Genomic DNA, 18536 nt, shown 5'->3' with positions numbered 1-18536 from the left:
TGTAAGTAAACAAGGTAGTTTCTCCTTTGTGTTTTTTTCTGCTTATGCTTGGAAATGTCAATGAACCCTATTCTTATTAGCAAATTAAGAACAATGGAGCGAGTGAGCAGAGTTACAAGTCAAATATTGACCGAAATATGTGTGATTTGAGAACCTTAGTTTTTTCGAGTTTCGCCATTTTTTTACTTTTAAATTTTTCAATGGGTCTACCATAGCACGTCTGGCTTTGATTTACTTAAGCTTTTTTCTTTGTTTTGGTCGCATTCCAATCATCCACGTTTGCAAATGGACAAATATTATGAGCTGTCTTCTGTTGACTGAACAAATAATGGCAAATATTGACCCATCGATGACTGGCTGGGCCGAAATCAACTTGGTCTAATTCCACTGTGGCACACAGCGACTGACTTTTGGGTTGTATTTACTTATGCACGACTCTGGGCAAAATAAACCAAATGCATTTTCATTGAAATGCAACAATTTCAATTCGTGGAAAAGAGGCCTGCAAAGCAGAGACATTTGAGACACCATCGCGTGCCGCTCGTCCGCCTTCGAAGGCAATTGCTATAATGTTTCGTGGTGTTCCGTGGGGTGTGGACAAGGTGGGTGCTACATGTTATAGTAGTTGTGGTTGCAGTGCAATCACCTCCGGAACAAGACCCTTTTTGTGGGTCAGCAGGACTGCAGTTGGGGTGCTGCCCATTGTTGTTACTATAAATTTTGAATGTTTACCCGTGCAATTTCGTGCTCAAATCGGTTTGTCTGCATGCGAGTGTGTGGTCTCTGGGCCTTTAGCCTTTTGCCTTTTGCCTTTAGCCTTTAGCATTTTGCATTTTGCCTTCTCGCAATGGGCACTTTGAACTCATAGTTCCGGCTGAGACAAGTCAGCGTGGCCACAGTTCATTGCTCTAATTCCCCAGCAACAACGAAAGCAACAATAGCAAAAAGCAGCAGTAATATCGTATAATATCGTATGCGTTGAGCGAACTATTTGAATCCCAAAGTGCGGCACGTTCTAAGATATTATTTTCCTTGATACCCTGTAGCCGCATGGCCAGCTCTGGCATATTAAGCAAATGCTAAATGACCTGGTGCATTTCTTTTTAAATTAAACGAAAGTACAAGAGTGCTATGCTTTGTAAGTAAACAAACAAGTTAAACCCTATGATTTTTCACCTTTTTTTTTATCTTAGTACACTTAAAACTTTAGCATAGGGTATGCCGCAGTCTCAGCTATTCAATGCGAGTGCTTCATGGTTTTGTTTGGACTGCAGCAAAGTTGTTTTTATCGCTGCCCATAAAATCACAAATTTCGCACATAATTAAATGCAAAATGGCAGCGAGGAAAACTCAACCGCAAGGCAAAATGCAAAAGGCAAAAAGCTGGCTAAAATCAAATTACAACTAATCATAATTTCAGCTCGTTTTCCATACTCGTGTGTTTTTCTTTGTTGCGGTTGGAGTTGCTTTGAAGTTTGACGGTTTTGTGGCCGCCGGTTGGATTGTTGCACTTTTATTTTGCGATTGACTGGGGAACTTGCCTATGCAATTATTCCAGCTGGGCGGTAACACTTTTCTTTCAGTCTTCAGTATTTTCAGTAACTTGACTTGAGGCATTTTGGGCTTGTCATGGAGCTTGTGATTGTGCCGATGAAGACTGCAGGGCGAAACATGACCTCCTTTGGTTGCTGTGCAATTTTCCTTGGTGGGTGGAACGAAGCCTACCGGGAAATTGCCGCCAAACGGCTGAGCATTTAGCTCTTACGACTTAATAAATACAATAAAGTAATAGTAATGTGATGGTGAATTATTACCATCTATAAACTCAGACTTAACTCGAAAGCAAGAGGTATTTCGGCAAAAGAAAGTGTATAAACTTAGGCTTAACTCGAAAGCAAGTGGTATTTCGGCAAAAGAAAGTGTATAAACTCAGGCTTAACACAAAAGTAAGTGGTATTTCTGCAAAAGAAAGTGTATGCACAACTGCATTTCGATTCTCTGAATAATTTCACCAGCTTTTTCGAGCGCTGCATGCTTGCATAATAATTGATATACCATAATTCAAGCCGAGCTATTCCATTATTTTGCACATTTCGCAAGCATAACATTGCGTGGCCATAGGTTTCGCAAGAATTTCTCGGCATTATGCAAAAATGAAAATGACCATTAAGTGAAACTTGTGGCTTAGTCAACAGTTCGCTTAGTTTGTTTGCGACGCCAGAGTGTCTGCCACGTTATTAGCCATCTCTTGACGTCTATTTCCCTGTGCGTTTCCCGTAACCCGAAACCATAACGAACTTAAGCATTCTAAAAATGTTCTTTTCCTCCCCCCAAGACTTTTCATCTCAGGTTGCTGCTGCTTGCCTTTTGTTTTTTTCCCCCTGGCAAACTAATGAAGCGCACGATGTGCCAACACCAGCAGTATGTGTATTTGTATTCTGGCTTATTTTGTGGTTAAACTGTCCCACCAACGTTCCGTTTCCCTTTAACCCTTCTATCTTCCACCTTCCACCATTATCGACTCATTAGCTTGGCCAAATAGACGTGGTAAATGGCGAGCAGAATTGCTTTTCCATTCGTCTGTGTTTGTGTTTAGCATTCGGCGGCTTCTGTTTAACATTAATAACATTTGCCACGTGGCCGCTGGTTCTAGGAAAAATAATTAAAACTTCAGTTTATCACGGACAACGGAGGTCTGGCCAAAATGTCTGGAACCGAGTGGAAGTCAAATAGTGCGATTCATTATTTTGACTGATTGCTAAAGTTTGCTTAGCTCGGTTGCTGTAATTAATTAATGAAAATTAGTACAAAACGTATAAAGTCCCTTTGATGATGTCAACTCAAAATCAGTGCTGCCAAATATCGCAACTAGGCAAAACAATGATGCCAAGTCAGTCGAATCTTACAACACGCAAGTCTCGTAACGAAACAATGGCACTTAGTTAATATAACCAAGTTTAGGAGGCTTTTTTCCTCTACTACCACCAGTAAGACCTTCTGAACACATCGATGAAGTGCATCAATGACGTTTCACATCAGTATGAGCTGCAGGTTCTGACGCCCACCTTACGACTTACGACACCTGACAGCCCTGAATTATTCTGCTCACGCCATTGCTGAATACAAAGTGGCAGCTGGCTGCGAATTATCAATGAGTTCTAGAGTTCAATCGCAATCTATCAAGATGCGGCCATGCCCAGTTAATTGTTCGTTTTCATTTATGCAACCGTCTCTCAGCGCGATTAATTTCGTGGAAAACAAAGCCAATGGCAATTAATTAACGAAACGCGTTAATCGACTCGGAAAATCTCAAAGAAAACTGCAATGAAAAGATAATCGAAACGCCCACGCGAGATGCATGAAGATATAGCCACTTCAAATTTTACTTAGACACTAAAAACTGCAATGTAAATTGGCACTCTTTCAGTAAATTAAGATAATCCTTTTTAATTGCATTTTTTTTTATGATGTTTATTAAAAATTTCTACTTGTGCTGAGTCATTTGTGGTTGCATTTATATCCCCCTTGGACATTTTTCTAATAAATAACCCTTTCAAATGAACCTTCCCCCCTTCCAATAGACATTTAAAGTGGCCGCCATTTAAATGTAATTTGCCGCGCATTGCAATGGGAAATAATGTGTACTATAGAAAAGTGTATCTATATCTGCCGGTTTGTCACTGGCTCGTGGCCCCCTCGAATGTGGGAGGGGGGCTGGGGGGGTATGAAGGGGTGGGAAATTAACGATTTCCAGTGAACGAGCGAATGTGCCAGACATGATGGCGTCGCCATCGCTCGCCATTGTTGTAGCTCGTTAGTCTTCCAAGTGCCTGTGTCTGTGTCTATTCCATTTTCCTGTATTTTCCATGTCCCGCGACTAATGCTAATGTAATCACATCGATTAGTGTGTGGAGACAGTGGAGGAGTTGGCTTAGGCAGTTAAGGTTCCTCGACCACTTCCTTATGTAGTATATTTACGGTTATTGCAGTTCATCAACTATCTGCAAAGTCCAGAGACCAGTTATATAGTTCATATACTGCGGCTTCATGTCATTTTTCAATTTCTTCGCATTTCGATTTGGGTTATCGTAAAATAGATTTATTTCTGTTGGATTCCCTTTTTATTGGATTGACCTTTTTACATAATTCAGAAGACAAAATTCGCGTTAACGTTATGCGTTTTGTAAGACAACTTGTGATTGATGCGATTTTAATCATGTCTCTTGGAAAATAACCGAAATGATTAAATATTTATTTCATGATTTTGGACTCTTCAAGTGAGTGTTGAAATAAAAGTATATTATTTTTGACTTTTATGCGATATAAAAAGTGCAAAAGTTCGGCACTTAATAAGATGACGTTCCATTAACAATGAAAAAATGATTGATGGTAAGATAGGCCCCTAATTATGACTTGCCATCAAAAGTAAAAATAAAAATGTTGCATAATAAATTCGCAATAAAAAAATACATTTTGTTCCATGAATACACTTTTGAGTAGGCCTAAATATAGATGGTTGGTTAGAGCCCAGACAATAATCCACAATCAGTAAACTAAGTAAATATAAATGTGAATAGCAATAGAAAAAGGTAAATAAATAAATAAATAACCACGACTCATCGAGTAGGCAATAATGCGAAGTGACATGACAAGACATATGTACTTATGGAAAAAAACCAATATATAAGTCGGCATATATTTTGTATCTTGCAGATACAAGTGGGCGACGACAAATGATCTTTGGTGGCAGGCGAAGAAAGGGTTAAGAATGCCTCTTAGACGGGCCGCAAGCCAAATAAAGCCATCGAGCAGAAGAATGAGAGAGAAATCTTCAAGCCAGACAGCAAAGTAAACAAGAAGAATCGTTTTGAGGGAAGATCTCCGCCATCTCCGCCTCTTCTGGGCCAACATGCATTAAACATTACTCTTGGCCATAAAAGACTCGCATCTGGCCTACACTTCATCACCCCGACTCCCTGAAGCTAAAGCATTTCCATAAGATAATTGTTTATGTGCGCGGCTCGTCTTTTTTTGCTTTGCTCTTGTTTTCTTTTCTTTTTTCGTATTTTTCCTTACTTGAATATTATTTTTGGCATGTTTTGCGGCTTTTTTGGTTCGTCTGCTGCTTCTGCTACGTTTTTTTTTCAATCTTTTTTTTTTTTTGGTATTTCTGTTTTGTTTTGCTTTTGTTGTCTGCTCGTTTTTTGGCCATTGTGTTTTGCTCGGCTGGCTGCAAGCATTTGTGCCAAAAATAAACGCTGACATCATCCCAAGCAAACCATTCAGCCGCAGCCACACAAAAATCGAGCTCACTTTTATTTATGGGCCAGGGGATTTTGGGGAGCAGAGCCTCTCGATAAGGAGAGTGGCACCAACAAACCAGCAAACACCACATTTCATGCTGCTCTCTTGAGTGAGATAAAGCCGGAATATGAAACAACTGAAGATGATGCCTAATTGAAATTCTAATTGGTCTCGGGAGTCGCCTACAGCCAGCAGCTTACATTCCATCCCAAGAGCATCCTCACCAGAAATTCACTGAAGAAACCAAATGAAATGACGAGAGCACCCGGTTCCCCGGGATTACTGACCTTGAACTTGAGGCAGTTGGCTCCGCTCCTTGATAAAACTTTATTTATGCCGCTCAAGTCGATGGTTTTTGGTGTTTTTTCTTTTCTGAATATCATTTTCTGCGCTTTTTGAGTGCATTCGAGCTGCATTTCGGCAGAAATATCGAGATGTTTGGCAACCTTTTGACGGAACTGTACTGCTGTGCAAGGGACTGCAGGGTTTTACAGGATTGTTAAGGAATAACCATAACTCTTAGTTCATAAACTTCAGTACAATGCTATCCTGTATTATTCAAGTTTACCACTGATACCATTTTGGAACAACTACAATTTTATACACATAAAGTTCATGATATATGCCTTTCTGATTTGCAATTCTAGCAGTAAGTTTCTAAAAAGTACAAATTATGTTTACTATCTCTACATTACCACCTCGGTGAAGATCACTTAGAACAGATAGGAGCGCAAGTACACCGCTTCAGAGTTATTTTGGTGGGGGGAAATACCGGAATTCATTCAACTTGGTGGCAGAGTAAAAGTTTCCTGACTAATCACCCGCCAAAGTACTCGCTCCTTATACGAGTATAGCACGCATTAATTAAACGCTATCTGTGCACTTTACCAGTGAGTCAGGAGTGAGTGTGAGTCATTGAAGGCAACCACAGCAATACTTTCAAATAGTATTCAAAAACTTGCCTGATCATCTACAATTTGTACGTAAGTTCGCAATTGAAGTACAACAATTGCGTCAGCCGAGTTATATTATTTGAAAGACAAATTCCAAGGGAAATTTGTCATTTGTGGAATGTTTTCGCACCATGAAGTGTAATGTGTGCTCGAAAGCATATGAACTGGAGTCCCATGGATACCTAATTTAGTGCGCCATTCCGCAACAAAGCCTCGCCTTTGTGGGGCCCCAAGTTTCAGTTATTTTTTGGGGTGGTTGGGGAACCTTTGGGGGATCGGGAGACCCTTTTCACTTTTTGCGCAGTTCGCTGGCGAGAAATTGCGTTGTGGCCAAGCCAACACCAAGCACCTCAAAGGAATTGCTTTTTTATTGCTTATGAGCCAACAAATGCTAACGCATCATCATCATTATCATCATCGGGAAGTGAATGCACGAAGCACGAGGCAAATATTACAAGAGAGGCCAAGTTTAGGAATGACATCATTCCAAGTCAGAACCAAACCAAACCAAACCCATGAGCAAATTCGCACGACTTTTAAATGTGCTGAATGTTGATTGAAAAACGCAGAAAACTTCTTCCTCCCGCCTTGCTGCCTTTTTATAATTAAGCAAAAGGCGAAATAAAAACGAAATAAAAGCGAAGAAGCCTCAAGGGCTCGCGACTGGATTACAAATTGCGTTGGACCACGAAAAGGATGCATTTTCTGATTTCTGATTGCCACATGAGTCACGCCACCTGATTGAAAGCTGGAGGTAAAGGTGAAAACTTAGTAAAATTAACAGGTATTAGCATAAATTGCGTGCGAATTTGTAGTAAATTTGGAATTTGATTTTTGGAACAAGCAAACATGCTTTTACGCAACACGATGGGTAATTCATGCCCAATTTATAAATACACATTGAAAAAACAGAATAATAATAATTGACATAAAAGGAATTAAACATTGAAAACAATGGAATGAATACAGCTTAAATATTTTTCATTAGGGGAAATGTTTTTATTATAACTTCTAAGACTGCAGTGTTAGCATGTGTTAACTATCTAGTTAGTATTTGAATCAGTTAACTGGTGCTCCTAATGTCTAAAACTTATTAAAATGTAATATATAATTGTAAATTATATTGTGTTATATTTCTGTTTATCAACTTGCAAGTTATTTTGTGTTAAAAATCGCCACGGACATTCGCTTGCACAAGTAACCACCCAAAAACCGAACGTAATCCAAATACAGTACGACATTCAGCGTGCAACACCACAGGCCAAGCGATTAGCAACACCCAGCATTCAGACAGAGAGAGAAGGACACACAAATGGGGAGCGGGGGGAGGAGGAACAAAATCAAGCGACAAGTAGTAGGACATGGCAGTTAGCAATCCCGCAACCAAAAAGGGCAGACTGAACGACCCACACCGACCTGCTGATAATGGTATCCGCTGCACCACCAGCCGCACTAGTTGCACCACCGCAAGTGGCAGCCGCAGCGACGGCGGCAAACACGGTGGCGCATTCCAGCGGAGATCGGGTTGCGGATGCGGTTGCGGATGCGGATGCATTGGGCACTGGCAAGCGCTGGAAGGCAGGATCGTAGCTGAAGGATATGCGCGAGCTGGCGGCCGGATGTCCTGGCAAGGCGGCGCTGGAAAAGGACGTTTCCGGCGAACTGGCATAGAACGGCGAATGCGGGTAGGCGTAAATCGAGGGACTGGCACTAAAAGCAGCCGTGCCCGCTGCATCCACTCCCACTTGGTTGATGCCCAACAACCCAACAATCCTGGGCTGCGAACGATGTGGATGCTGGACGTGGTGCTGCGGACTGCTGCCCGCACTGCTGGGTATGGGAATCGCACGACTGGCTGAGCGGGTGTACAGCGTGGGCGAGAACTGATCGATGGCCTCCTCGTAGTCCTCGTCCGTGCTGGAGCACCTGGAGTACAGGTGCGTATCGCTGACCGCTCCATTGGGATTGTGCGTGGGCCACAGCGACTCGTCCACGCAGAAGGAACTCCTGCCCGACTGCGACTTGTTGTAGTAGTAGAGCTGCGGATTGAGGCGCTGCATGAAGGACGAAGGATCGTTGGGCCCTCCAATGTGCGGATTGCTAAAGGCCCTCTTCCGATTGCCGCCGGCATTGGAAGCGCTTGTGGAGCTGGGTTTTTCAATTTGGATTTTGGATGTACGCAAAGCAAAGGGTCGCACGCAGTTCAAATAAAAATAAAGAGTTTAGAGGTATAAGAGAGCTTGCAAGTAGTTTTAGATATACTCGTAAATATAGATTTCACACAATTTCAGTTTCTTTTTCTACTCCAATCGAAATCATAATTGAAGTTCTTATGGGGAATGGGGAATAGGAAGGGATTCGGTGCCAGGCAACAGGAGTCGAGTCGGTGTTGCTGCAATGAAGTGATCGAGTTGCGAATCGAAGGTGAACTGTGATCGGTGCCAGACAATCAGGTGAACGCGTCTTGTGGTTTAAAGAAGCCTGATTGATCAGAACGATAAATTGTTTGCTTTATTTGCTTGTGTCAAATTAAATGAACTTTGGGTGTGCGCTTTTCTTCTGCCTTGCAAAGGCAAAGGCTTGAGCTGCCAATTAGTTGGTTTTTTGTGTGTGTTTAAAAAACATGGAAATTAAAAGAAAATATGTATGATATACCATAAATGAGTTTACATTGCGTAGTTCTATGCAAAGTTCTTTGAAATTTTAATTGTTTTTTGCTTTGTTAGTGTGGCCACTCTCACTCACTGCATTCAAAATATTTCCCTACAAATCAGAGAAACTGCAACCACAGTCAACAAGAGCAGATTCAGTTTCCACTTCATTTGCCAGCACAACAGCAACTGCAACAGCAACATTGTGATGCAACATTTGCGGCATTTGCAACTTGTCGATGCGCTCCAATTCTCGACATAAACACAACACACAAATGCCGAGGATGCAACATGGAATCTTCAGCTGCAGCAGCTTCAGCAGATGATGGATGTGGCGTGCCACATGCAATTTATGCATCCAAATAAAACTGACAAAAAGCAAAATCGCGGGGAAGTGCACAAAATTTGTCAATTACGCTGTGGCAAATTAATCTCCTCAAATAGGGTAATCTCCTCGAACGAACATTTCCTTTGCAAAGTGTTTGATGTTTGTGACAGAGTGACGACAACTCAGTTTTCCCTTTCCTTTGAGGATGGAAAACATATTTCCGCTGCACAAAGTCAGGCTGATTTTCCCCCCACAACTATGCGCATAAATTACATGGAATGGGGAGTTTTCCAAAAAACTTTTCACAGTTCTGACTGCCTCTTTCACCCAAAACTGAGTTGAAAATAAGTAGTACATTGGTGAAAAAAGGGGGCAGCAACAGCTTTTTAACTGCAGTCCAGTCTCATTTTCCTTTTTTATAGTTCTTTTTGTGCTGGGTATAATTCTCAGTGGAAAAATGGGGCTTCACATGACCGTTGTTGCTTTTCCTTTCGGCTTTGTGGTTATCTGGCTTTTTTGCTGCAGCAAAACTTTTGCCTTACAACGTTTTATTTTTGTTTTCCTGCTGCGATTTTAATTGTTAATTTTAAGTTGCAGGAAACTTTTTAATGGGCCTCACATGAGAAAAACGCTTTCCTCTGCACAGCAAGATTTAATTTCGAGCTGAGTAAAAGAGCAGGAATTATAAAATCCTTTTACCAAGCTTTTTCGCGGATATTAAGTGCTTATTTTGTATCGCGTTTGTATCTCCCCCCAATTTCGATACTTTCCCCAGTCTCCTTGAGTCATCCTCTTGCAAATCCCAGTGTCATCCTGGCATCTGGATTGTCATCGCCCTTTCCTTCGCCACTTGCAGCTTGCATAATGGCAAAGTAGCGAAATTAGCATAAAATGAGCAACACAAATGGGTGAAACACTCGCAAAGCTTGCGAGAAAAAACAAGAAACAAAAAAGAAGAAACGACCCCATTGAAAACTATGGAAAATTGCGGCTGCATGGCGGCATTGTTGTTGGTGCGGCAACAAATTAAATGCACATTACATGCTGCATTTTCCGCCTTCCACTGCCATTTTCATTTGCCATTGTGTTTTCCCGCTTTGTTGTTGTTGTTGTTGCTGTTGTTGTTCAGTATGTCGCCCCAGAGCCAACAAGGAAATAAAAGTTTTCAACAAAATTGTGTATTCGAAAAACAAGCATTTGTTGTTCAAGAAAATTAGGTGAATGGAGCTCGGCTGAAAACCGAAAGAAAAGTGCGGAGGGCGCGGGGGAAAATTCCAAAACGGGAGCCTCGAAAACTGCGATCTCAGATAAGACAAAAAAAATCGTTGAAAATAAATTCGCAGTCAGTTTGAGGAAAATTTTTGGGGGAAAGGGGGTGCATTAATCGCTTCACCGTTTTGTTTTCGCAGTTTATCTGCGAGTTTTCATCGCTCGTTGGCTGCCGTTTTCTGCAGTTTTCTGCTTTTGACCACTTTTACCCGCCAAGCCGAAATTTATTTGCGAATTGTCTTTCATTCGTTTCTATTTACGTAATTCAATTTCCAATGCTCGTGGTTTTTATTAGCAGTTCGGCAGTTTGATTGGACAGCACAATTAGCTTGAAAGGACAGCAGAAAGGATTGCGTAAGCTTGGCAGCGGATTGAAAATTAGGAAAGAAAAACAGGGGACAACTCCAAAAACTAAAACTACAAAGGTAAATTTATACTTTTTTTTCCTTCTTTTAACATCTAGTACTTTAAAATAAATTTATGACTTTGACAAAAATATTTCAAGGGACAGTTACAACATTTAAGTATTGGGCTTTTATTTCAGGAAATATAGGAAGTTAGAATATGTATCCCCGCTTTATTTACAATTTACAGAAGATAATTTCAAAATAGCAATTAATTCAAGGAAACATGACTCAAATCTATTCAGAAATTTAACTAAAGGTTTAAAACAGAAATGATTTCAAACACGTTTTAATGACTGTTTCACTAAGCTAAGTTTATGTACAAGTTAGTTTGGTTGGTGCGTGATTAAATTATTTATATGCGTCAAATGGAAAGACAAAACAGCAAAAAGTAATGAATGTTTATTTGATGGGTTGGCAGGGATAAAGGAATTCGTAGTACTCACATGCGCATAAATAATATTAGGGCATACAAATTTCATTGTCTTGCTTACCTGGAAGAAAGAAAAAGAACGTTTTTAGTAAATATTGTTCAATGTCAAATGCAAAAAATGTAAAACTATTATACAAGATTACTTTTTTTTGGCGCCCTAAATTCAAATATTTCACTGAACTGCTTGTTTTATAATGCTCTGTTATTGGTTCAAAAAGTAAACTGCTCACTGAGTACATCCACAACATTATGATAGAGGGCTGTGCAAACTGCTTCATCATGCCGCTCTGTTAACGGACTGTTTAAAAGAAGTGCCGTTTAACATTATGCACAGTTTTAGACTTACTGAAAACTTATCACTACTACTTTCTTAACATGCATGTTGTTTAACAGTTTCGACAGTTTTATTTGATGAATACAAAATACACTGCTTGAGCATGTAGCTGGGCACAGTTACTCTGAAACTGTACAAAGAGCAGAGTGCGATCTTAAACCTTTAAGCAGTCGAAGCAGTGCTTCGAAATTCAATGTAAGTTCAAAGTAGGATGTAGAATAATATTTCATACAAGTAGAAAATGAGTATAATTTAATAAAAATTGAAATTTTAAAGTCAATACCAAATATTGGTAAGAAAGAAATATATAAAACCATTCAAAATTTTAAAAGTTAAAGCATTTGCTTAGAAACAATAAGTTCAATTTGAAATGATATACATATTAAGACAAGCAATTAAAAGGTAAGACCAAATAATGATACACTTTTAAATGAATTAGTCCTGTTTAAAAAATTTGATTTGGACAAAAATTTGAAATACATAAATGATATGGGTAAAAAACCGAAACGCAATAAAAAATGTGTTTACGTTTGGCCGCATTTTGTTGTTTTTTTTTGCTAAGAAACAAGGCAACAAATACAAACAAGGCGATAATGTGCAATGCACAAAAGCGATCAATAACAAAATCGAAGAGAGCGCAAAAGGAAGTAGACAGAACGAGAGAGTGAGACAGAGAGAATGAGAAGGCGGTGGAGAAACCAGAAAGCAATAACAAAACAAAACAGACGGCGATAGAATGCAATTAGAAGACGCAGATAGCTTAAGAGAGAGAGAGAGGGAGAGAGGAAAACAAAATAATTCACGTGTGTAAATGACATGTAAGAGAGCAGCAGAGCGAAAGCGAGATGGAGCGAACAACTCGAGTGATAAGCTTCTCGTGCCCTCTCTTTCTCGCGCAGAATTGATTGACTTCGAGACTTTGTCGCATTTGTTTTGTTTTTGTTTCTGTTTTGCATTCTCTTTTTTCGTTTAGTCTATAATAAAAATAGCAATTTGCGCACTATTTTTAAATGTTTTGAGAAATTGTTTAATTTGTTTTATATTTTTTTTGCTATATGTATTCCACACGATTTGTTGTTTGCTCTTCGCAATTTGTTGCTGCTGTCAATCACATACAGAAAAAAAAAAACGAAATAGCCTAGGCAAGTCAAGAGAACAAATATCTGATCTAACACTTTTTCTTAACAACAAATGATCAAGACTTTAATAAAAAGCCAACTTTAAGTAAAGTTTCGTGGAAGCGCACGACGTGTTTTTACCATTAAGCATTTAAATGCCCAGCGAAAGAGAATAAATAGAAAGAACGATAGAAGATTTGCCAAAAAAGAAAGAGAATCGCCGACTGAGAACAGCCCCTCCCCACACGCCCCTTTCCATATCACGTATACGTATTCCGTGTACAATACATGCACACATGCATACACTCATATGTGCACACATGACAATTTGCTTTAGCGCCTTGGCGCCAAGCGACGTACGACAAAATCTATTATTTTCCATTTCTTCGCTATTTTGTTCATGTATTGCATGTGGTTTAACTTTAAGGCCCCCGACTACCAAGTTCGCCGTACTTGTGTCCATATGTCCGTCCAAATGACTGGGGAATTCGCGTAAGACAAGCATAATCGATGGCCTGCCCGCCGGTTGGCTCTTATCACAAAACCCACTTGTCTTGATACTTGATAAGGCGAAATACACACACGAAAGACAGCGGAAAGGAAAGAAAGTGAAGAAAGAAACACGAGCGTGCTGCAGCGGCACATTTTTAATTTCCCCAATTGATAAAGATATTTTTTGGTTCGTTTTTTGTATTTCCGGGAAAGACCAAAAAATTATTAACAGGCAACATTATTTTCATATCGCCTCATTACTGTTTCTTTAACTGAATGTAATCTATAAATATGAATATATATACCTAAACTCGAAAAAAAATTATAATATATGAAATTAAAAAAAAATATTACCAAATATTCATCAAATACAGTTATATTCCTTTACTTAAGGACAATATTTAAAAAGAATTATATGTATGAAAATGAGCTTACGTTTTAGTAATAACTTTTAAACACTGACCATTCCAAATATACAAAAATGAAATACTCCAGCTCGAAAAGCAATCACCTTTCACTTAGAAATGCCATAAACACAGCAGACAACCAGGAAGCATTGTCATAAAATATATTTACACAGTTGTAAAAATGCAGTTTACAAATGGCGTAATGAGCGAGCTTCCATCCACAAATCGCCAATAACCACACAAATAAATCACCAATATCGTCAGAATGCAATCGACTGATCGTTTGATGGCCTCCATTTACCTTATTGGAAGTTGCATTTTCTAATGGATTTTCACTGGGGAAAATGCACAGCGCATCGAATACGTATTTCCAATTGATTTATGCTTCCCCATCGCAAATAAATGTATCTTTAAAAATGCTCTCATGCTAATGAAGGCACCCAGTGCGGAAATTAAATTTGGCAATGACAAATTGACCGATCACAAGGCGATGTAAATTCAAATAGAAAGTGCAAATAAATGGTGCAAAACTCATGGTAAAATGCCGAGAATCAGACCAAAAGAATACTCCTTGAAAATAAATAACTATACAAATACTCTTTCACTTTCACTGGTACTTCTACTTCTTGGCAATCAGTGCTTTATTCACATTTTGATTTTTGACCAGAATTTACCAACTCTTTAGATAATTCTACAAGTTCCTCGGAATAAATATACCCCATCAACGGACGAGGAAAATAAATAAAGCGAGACGTTGCAAGAAATGTTCATTAAATCTGCATTGCATTTCCCTCTATTATTTGGCGTCACCGCCGTTCGTTCGTGCAAACAATTTTATATATTTAATGTATATTTATCTCAGTTTGTTGTCTTTCATTTGTTTTTCGTGTCCATGACAACTGCATGTGTCTTTTTCAATTCTACGCCCCTGTGTTTGAGTTTCTGTGTGTCTGTGTGTTTGTTGTCTCACTGACACACAATAATTAGGCAAAGTAAATAAATTAATTTCGCATTTTCGCATTTTCGCGCGTGAAGAAAATTAATGCGAAATTAATGGAGCGGCAAGGCGTCTACTGCTCACTTGAATCGCCCAGCCATATCCCCAGACATATAGACATATGGATATACGTTCGTCTCGTAAATTCAATTTGCCAAGTGTTTGGTTGCAATTTAATTAGCAATTTATTAATTGCCACTTTGGCCAGCAGTGCAGCGCAGACGGCAGAAACAGTGATTCACACAAGACTGTCTGGGTGCAGATCGAAAGTATAATGCAGTGCATAAAATAAAATAATGTTTAACAATTTATGGCTCTTGTTATTATTTACAGAACGGTCATTACCCAATGTACATACTTGTGTAAAAAATATTAACAATAAGATTTGTAACATCGCATATGCATATTTTGCAATTGTAAGTATTGTATTGTAAGTATGCAAATTATTTACATTTAAAAGTAGTGAATTAAGTGTTCGTCACTTTCTCGATCTATCGAGACTAGTACTAGTAACATCCTGAATCTAAGTACTTCTTAATAATTTCCAAAAAGTATTTTAGATGTGCGTTATTCAGCTTGTCATATTCATAATCCTAATATATGTATATACGAAATTCTTCTAGTGCTTGCACGTCCTTCAAAACCGACTGATACTGGTAGTTCTTGTACCTAATATCATCAAAAACTTTACAATTTTTTTTATTTTATATCTTTATATCTATTTCAGATATAATGTTCAATGACACAACTTTTTGTTATCCCCAAACTCCTTTTTGAAAATCTGCAATCTGCCCACGAAACTTTAAGTAACTTCCTCTGTCCATGCGTTTGTATTAGTCACTTCACGTGGGTGTGTGTGTGCTTGTGCGTGTGTGGGTGTGGGCGTTGTCATGAGAAGAAGAAACCGGTAAAAACAGCTGTTGACTGCTGACTCCACACAGCTGCTGTGAATCGACTCGAAAAATACAGAAAAAAATGTAAAAATTGGCAAACAAAGGGGCGCCAGAAAGAGAGACGAAATGCCAGCACATTTATGGAGTTTCTGTAAGTGGAAATCGCAGTGTATATTGTCGAGTGTATGTGAATGATGACTAATAAACAAAGACAGTCTGCACTCTGCAAAACAAACAACAACAAACAAAACACAATAAAACATCAAGCAATGGAAACTGAACACAACAAAAATAAAAGCCGGCAAAATGCATAACTGAAAATGGAAACTCAGCCAGACAAAGAAAAAACCGTCTCAAAACTATATGAACATTAAGAGTTTTAATTGTTTTCATAAGCAGCAACAGAGTAATTTCATTTAGATCAAAAATATAATTCAATCATTATTATAATTTCAGCAAAATCAATTAAAGAGTAAAATATAGAATCAATTAAATATTTTAAAGAACCTGCAGTCCACACAAAAATCTGTAGATATAATTTAAATAAATAACAAATTAGTAATTTTTAAAAATACTGCAACGAAAATGGGAAATTCCCGGCAATTTGCGTGGGCAGAAATATCCGTTTACGAAAATTCTTAGTCACTCATAGAAAACTTAAACAGACAAGTGACAAAACGAGACATTTATTAGAATGGAAAATATCTCTCAGCTAATTGAAATCGAGCTAAAAGCCTCAAAATTAGTTTGCATAATATACGAGACAATGTTATATTTAATTAGTACAAATTATGCAAACCTATAGAAGATAAGAAGAATGTGAAAGGAAAACAAGTTTTACAAAAAAGATAAAACCGCCAAAGATTTGAATATCAAAATCTGATAATACAGTTTTCGGCCAGTCATTGCGTATTTTGTATTTAAAAGATTTAGTTGTATTAGCTCGTACTATTCAATCTTCGATAGAAAGTTTAAATGAATGGGGAGCACTAATCTCTTAATGAACGAAAGGCCAGACAAAGAAGTTGATTAAGAAATATGAATGGAAGTGAAAGAACGCGATTGTAAATGCAACTCGAGCTTAGTGGAACGGAAATGAATTGAATTCCAATAAGGCGCATAAATATTGTCAGTCAATAGTGGAAAACAAATAAAAACATATTTTTTCCCCCACCTTCCCAGTTCAACGACCTCCGGCTGACTGGCCTACAGTAAGAAAATAACAAATTAGGTGCGAAAATAGTGGGAGTTGGGCGGAAAGCCCCACCAACTGGGCCCGTTGAATTCCATATTGGGTCAAAACAAATGCCTGATAAGAGAAATGCATTGTGTCACGCACATTTTTGTTTTGGAACCGCTTTGAGTCCCCGTTCATCGTTCATCACCTTCTGTTTAGGAAAATAGGGAGGTTGTTGTTTTCTAGGTTTTCTATTCGCCGACATGCTCATTAGGTTTTCCTTTCCACTCGCCCACTTGTGGATTTCAGGTCAACCAATTTGGGTCTAAGCAAAGTGCGTCACTAACAGAACATGTCAATAACAATAACTGCGTAAGAAACAAAAGGTTTATTCAATATTGTATAAAGATACGTCTAGATAAATATAATTTTATTAGAAAGTATAGATATATTTGCATCTACAATGTGCATATGGCATTCTAAAAATCTGCTATGAAAACCATAAAAAGAGGAATATAATTATTGAACCATTTAAGATCTGAAAGTATTGATTTAATATTTAAATAATTAACAAAAAATAAACGAACAAATTGCGGGCAATCAACATGTTCTATTATGATCCACTTTAAAAAAGAAAAGTTTTCCTTTCTTGTCGCAAATTTCGCACGTAGGGCCTTAGTGCAAAAAATAGTCGGGAAAAGTGGAAAAGCCATCCGCTGGTTTGCCTTAACCGCTTTAACGACCTTTTCCAATGAGCACGGCCTGAAGTCACGCCCCCGCAGTTTGTGCGAACGATGCTAATTGTAGGAAAGGTGCAACTAAAAAAGATGTAAACACTTTTTTACACCTCTCGTGTCTGGCAACTTTCACGTGCAGCTAGCTGGCTTTTCACCCAGCACCGTTTGACATTTTCCCGGCGCTTTTTATTGATTTTCGGTTCGAGTAACTTTCCAGCAAGTGCTGTGCCAGCCAGCAAGTGGAAATTGCGTTTCAGTTCAGTTTCGAGCCTTCCCCCAAAATGCAAATCCATAATCAACTTTCTGCGATTTGCTATTTGTTTGCCTGCTTGTTCGTTTGTTTGTTCCTCTATTTACCCACACACGATACACACGATAGTAGTAATAATTTCGCTTTTCCCCAGCCAACCGTGTGCCGACTGTTATTTTTCGCTGTCAAGGTCGTTCTTCGCCGCGGTGGTACCTGCTCCCCATCCAGCCTCCCAACTTCCGGCCCTTTTTCCCAGTTCCAACAACAGTCGGCATTCAACTAAGCAGGCATTTCCCTATTTTCCAAATGAATTGTGTTATTCTTTGTGCCCATTTGTGGTCACTTTTATCGGACAATAAACCCCGTGAAAATGGTGGCACAGGTGCAAGTTGATTTACGTACTACTGAAATACAGTAGAAAAAAAAATTACAGTTCTTTACAGCAATTTTATCTAAAACTCGATATATAAACATTATTATACCTCTGGTATACTTGATTTCAAGGTAATCATATAAGTTATAATGTATATTATAGACTCTATGGAAGTTGAAGTTAGTAACTTTAAAACAATCAAATGGTTTTCGACTATAAATTTTAATTTGCAGAGTATTGAACTCTGAAGACTTTTACAAGGTTAGTAGCCCTATAAAAACGACCCAATGTCCTTCGTTCTCCGTGCAATCCCCAATCTCCATCAATTCGCCTCGTTTGTTAGTTCGATTTTGTTGCTTTTTGTTTACGTCCCAACTCCTGTCCACAAAAATGTTTGGGGAAGGGATTGATTCAGT

The 18536-nt window shown here is 38.7% G+C and overlaps 1 protein-coding gene across 3 annotated transcripts in view; it reads right to left on the bottom strand.

The window, feature by feature from the left end:
* The window catches only part of LOC120457394 (protein bunched, class 1/class 3/D/E isoforms), a 93254-nt gene that overhangs the window by 54178 nt on the left and 20540 nt on the right, over positions 1-18536 (bottom strand). For 2 of the 3 annotated variants that reach the window (XM_039644978.2, XM_039644968.2), the window contains exon 5: positions 7674-8405. The exons of the other annotated variant lie outside the window; for it this stretch is intronic. In XM_039644978.2, coding sequence (XP_039500912.1) covers positions 7674-8405 — 732 coding nt within the window. The remainder of the gene's footprint in view (positions 1-7673; positions 8406-18536) is intronic. 3 annotated transcript variants of the gene reach the window in all.

The sequence above is a fragment of the Drosophila santomea genome, chromosome 2L (assembly GCF_016746245.2).
Source record: "Drosophila santomea strain STO CAGO 1482 chromosome 2L, Prin_Dsan_1.1, whole genome shotgun sequence".
NCBI classification, from domain to species: Eukaryota; Metazoa; Arthropoda; class Insecta; order Diptera; family Drosophilidae; genus Drosophila; species Drosophila santomea.
The sequence above is the reverse complement of the archived record's forward strand: the minus strand, read 5'-3'. Positions and strand labels throughout refer to the sequence as shown.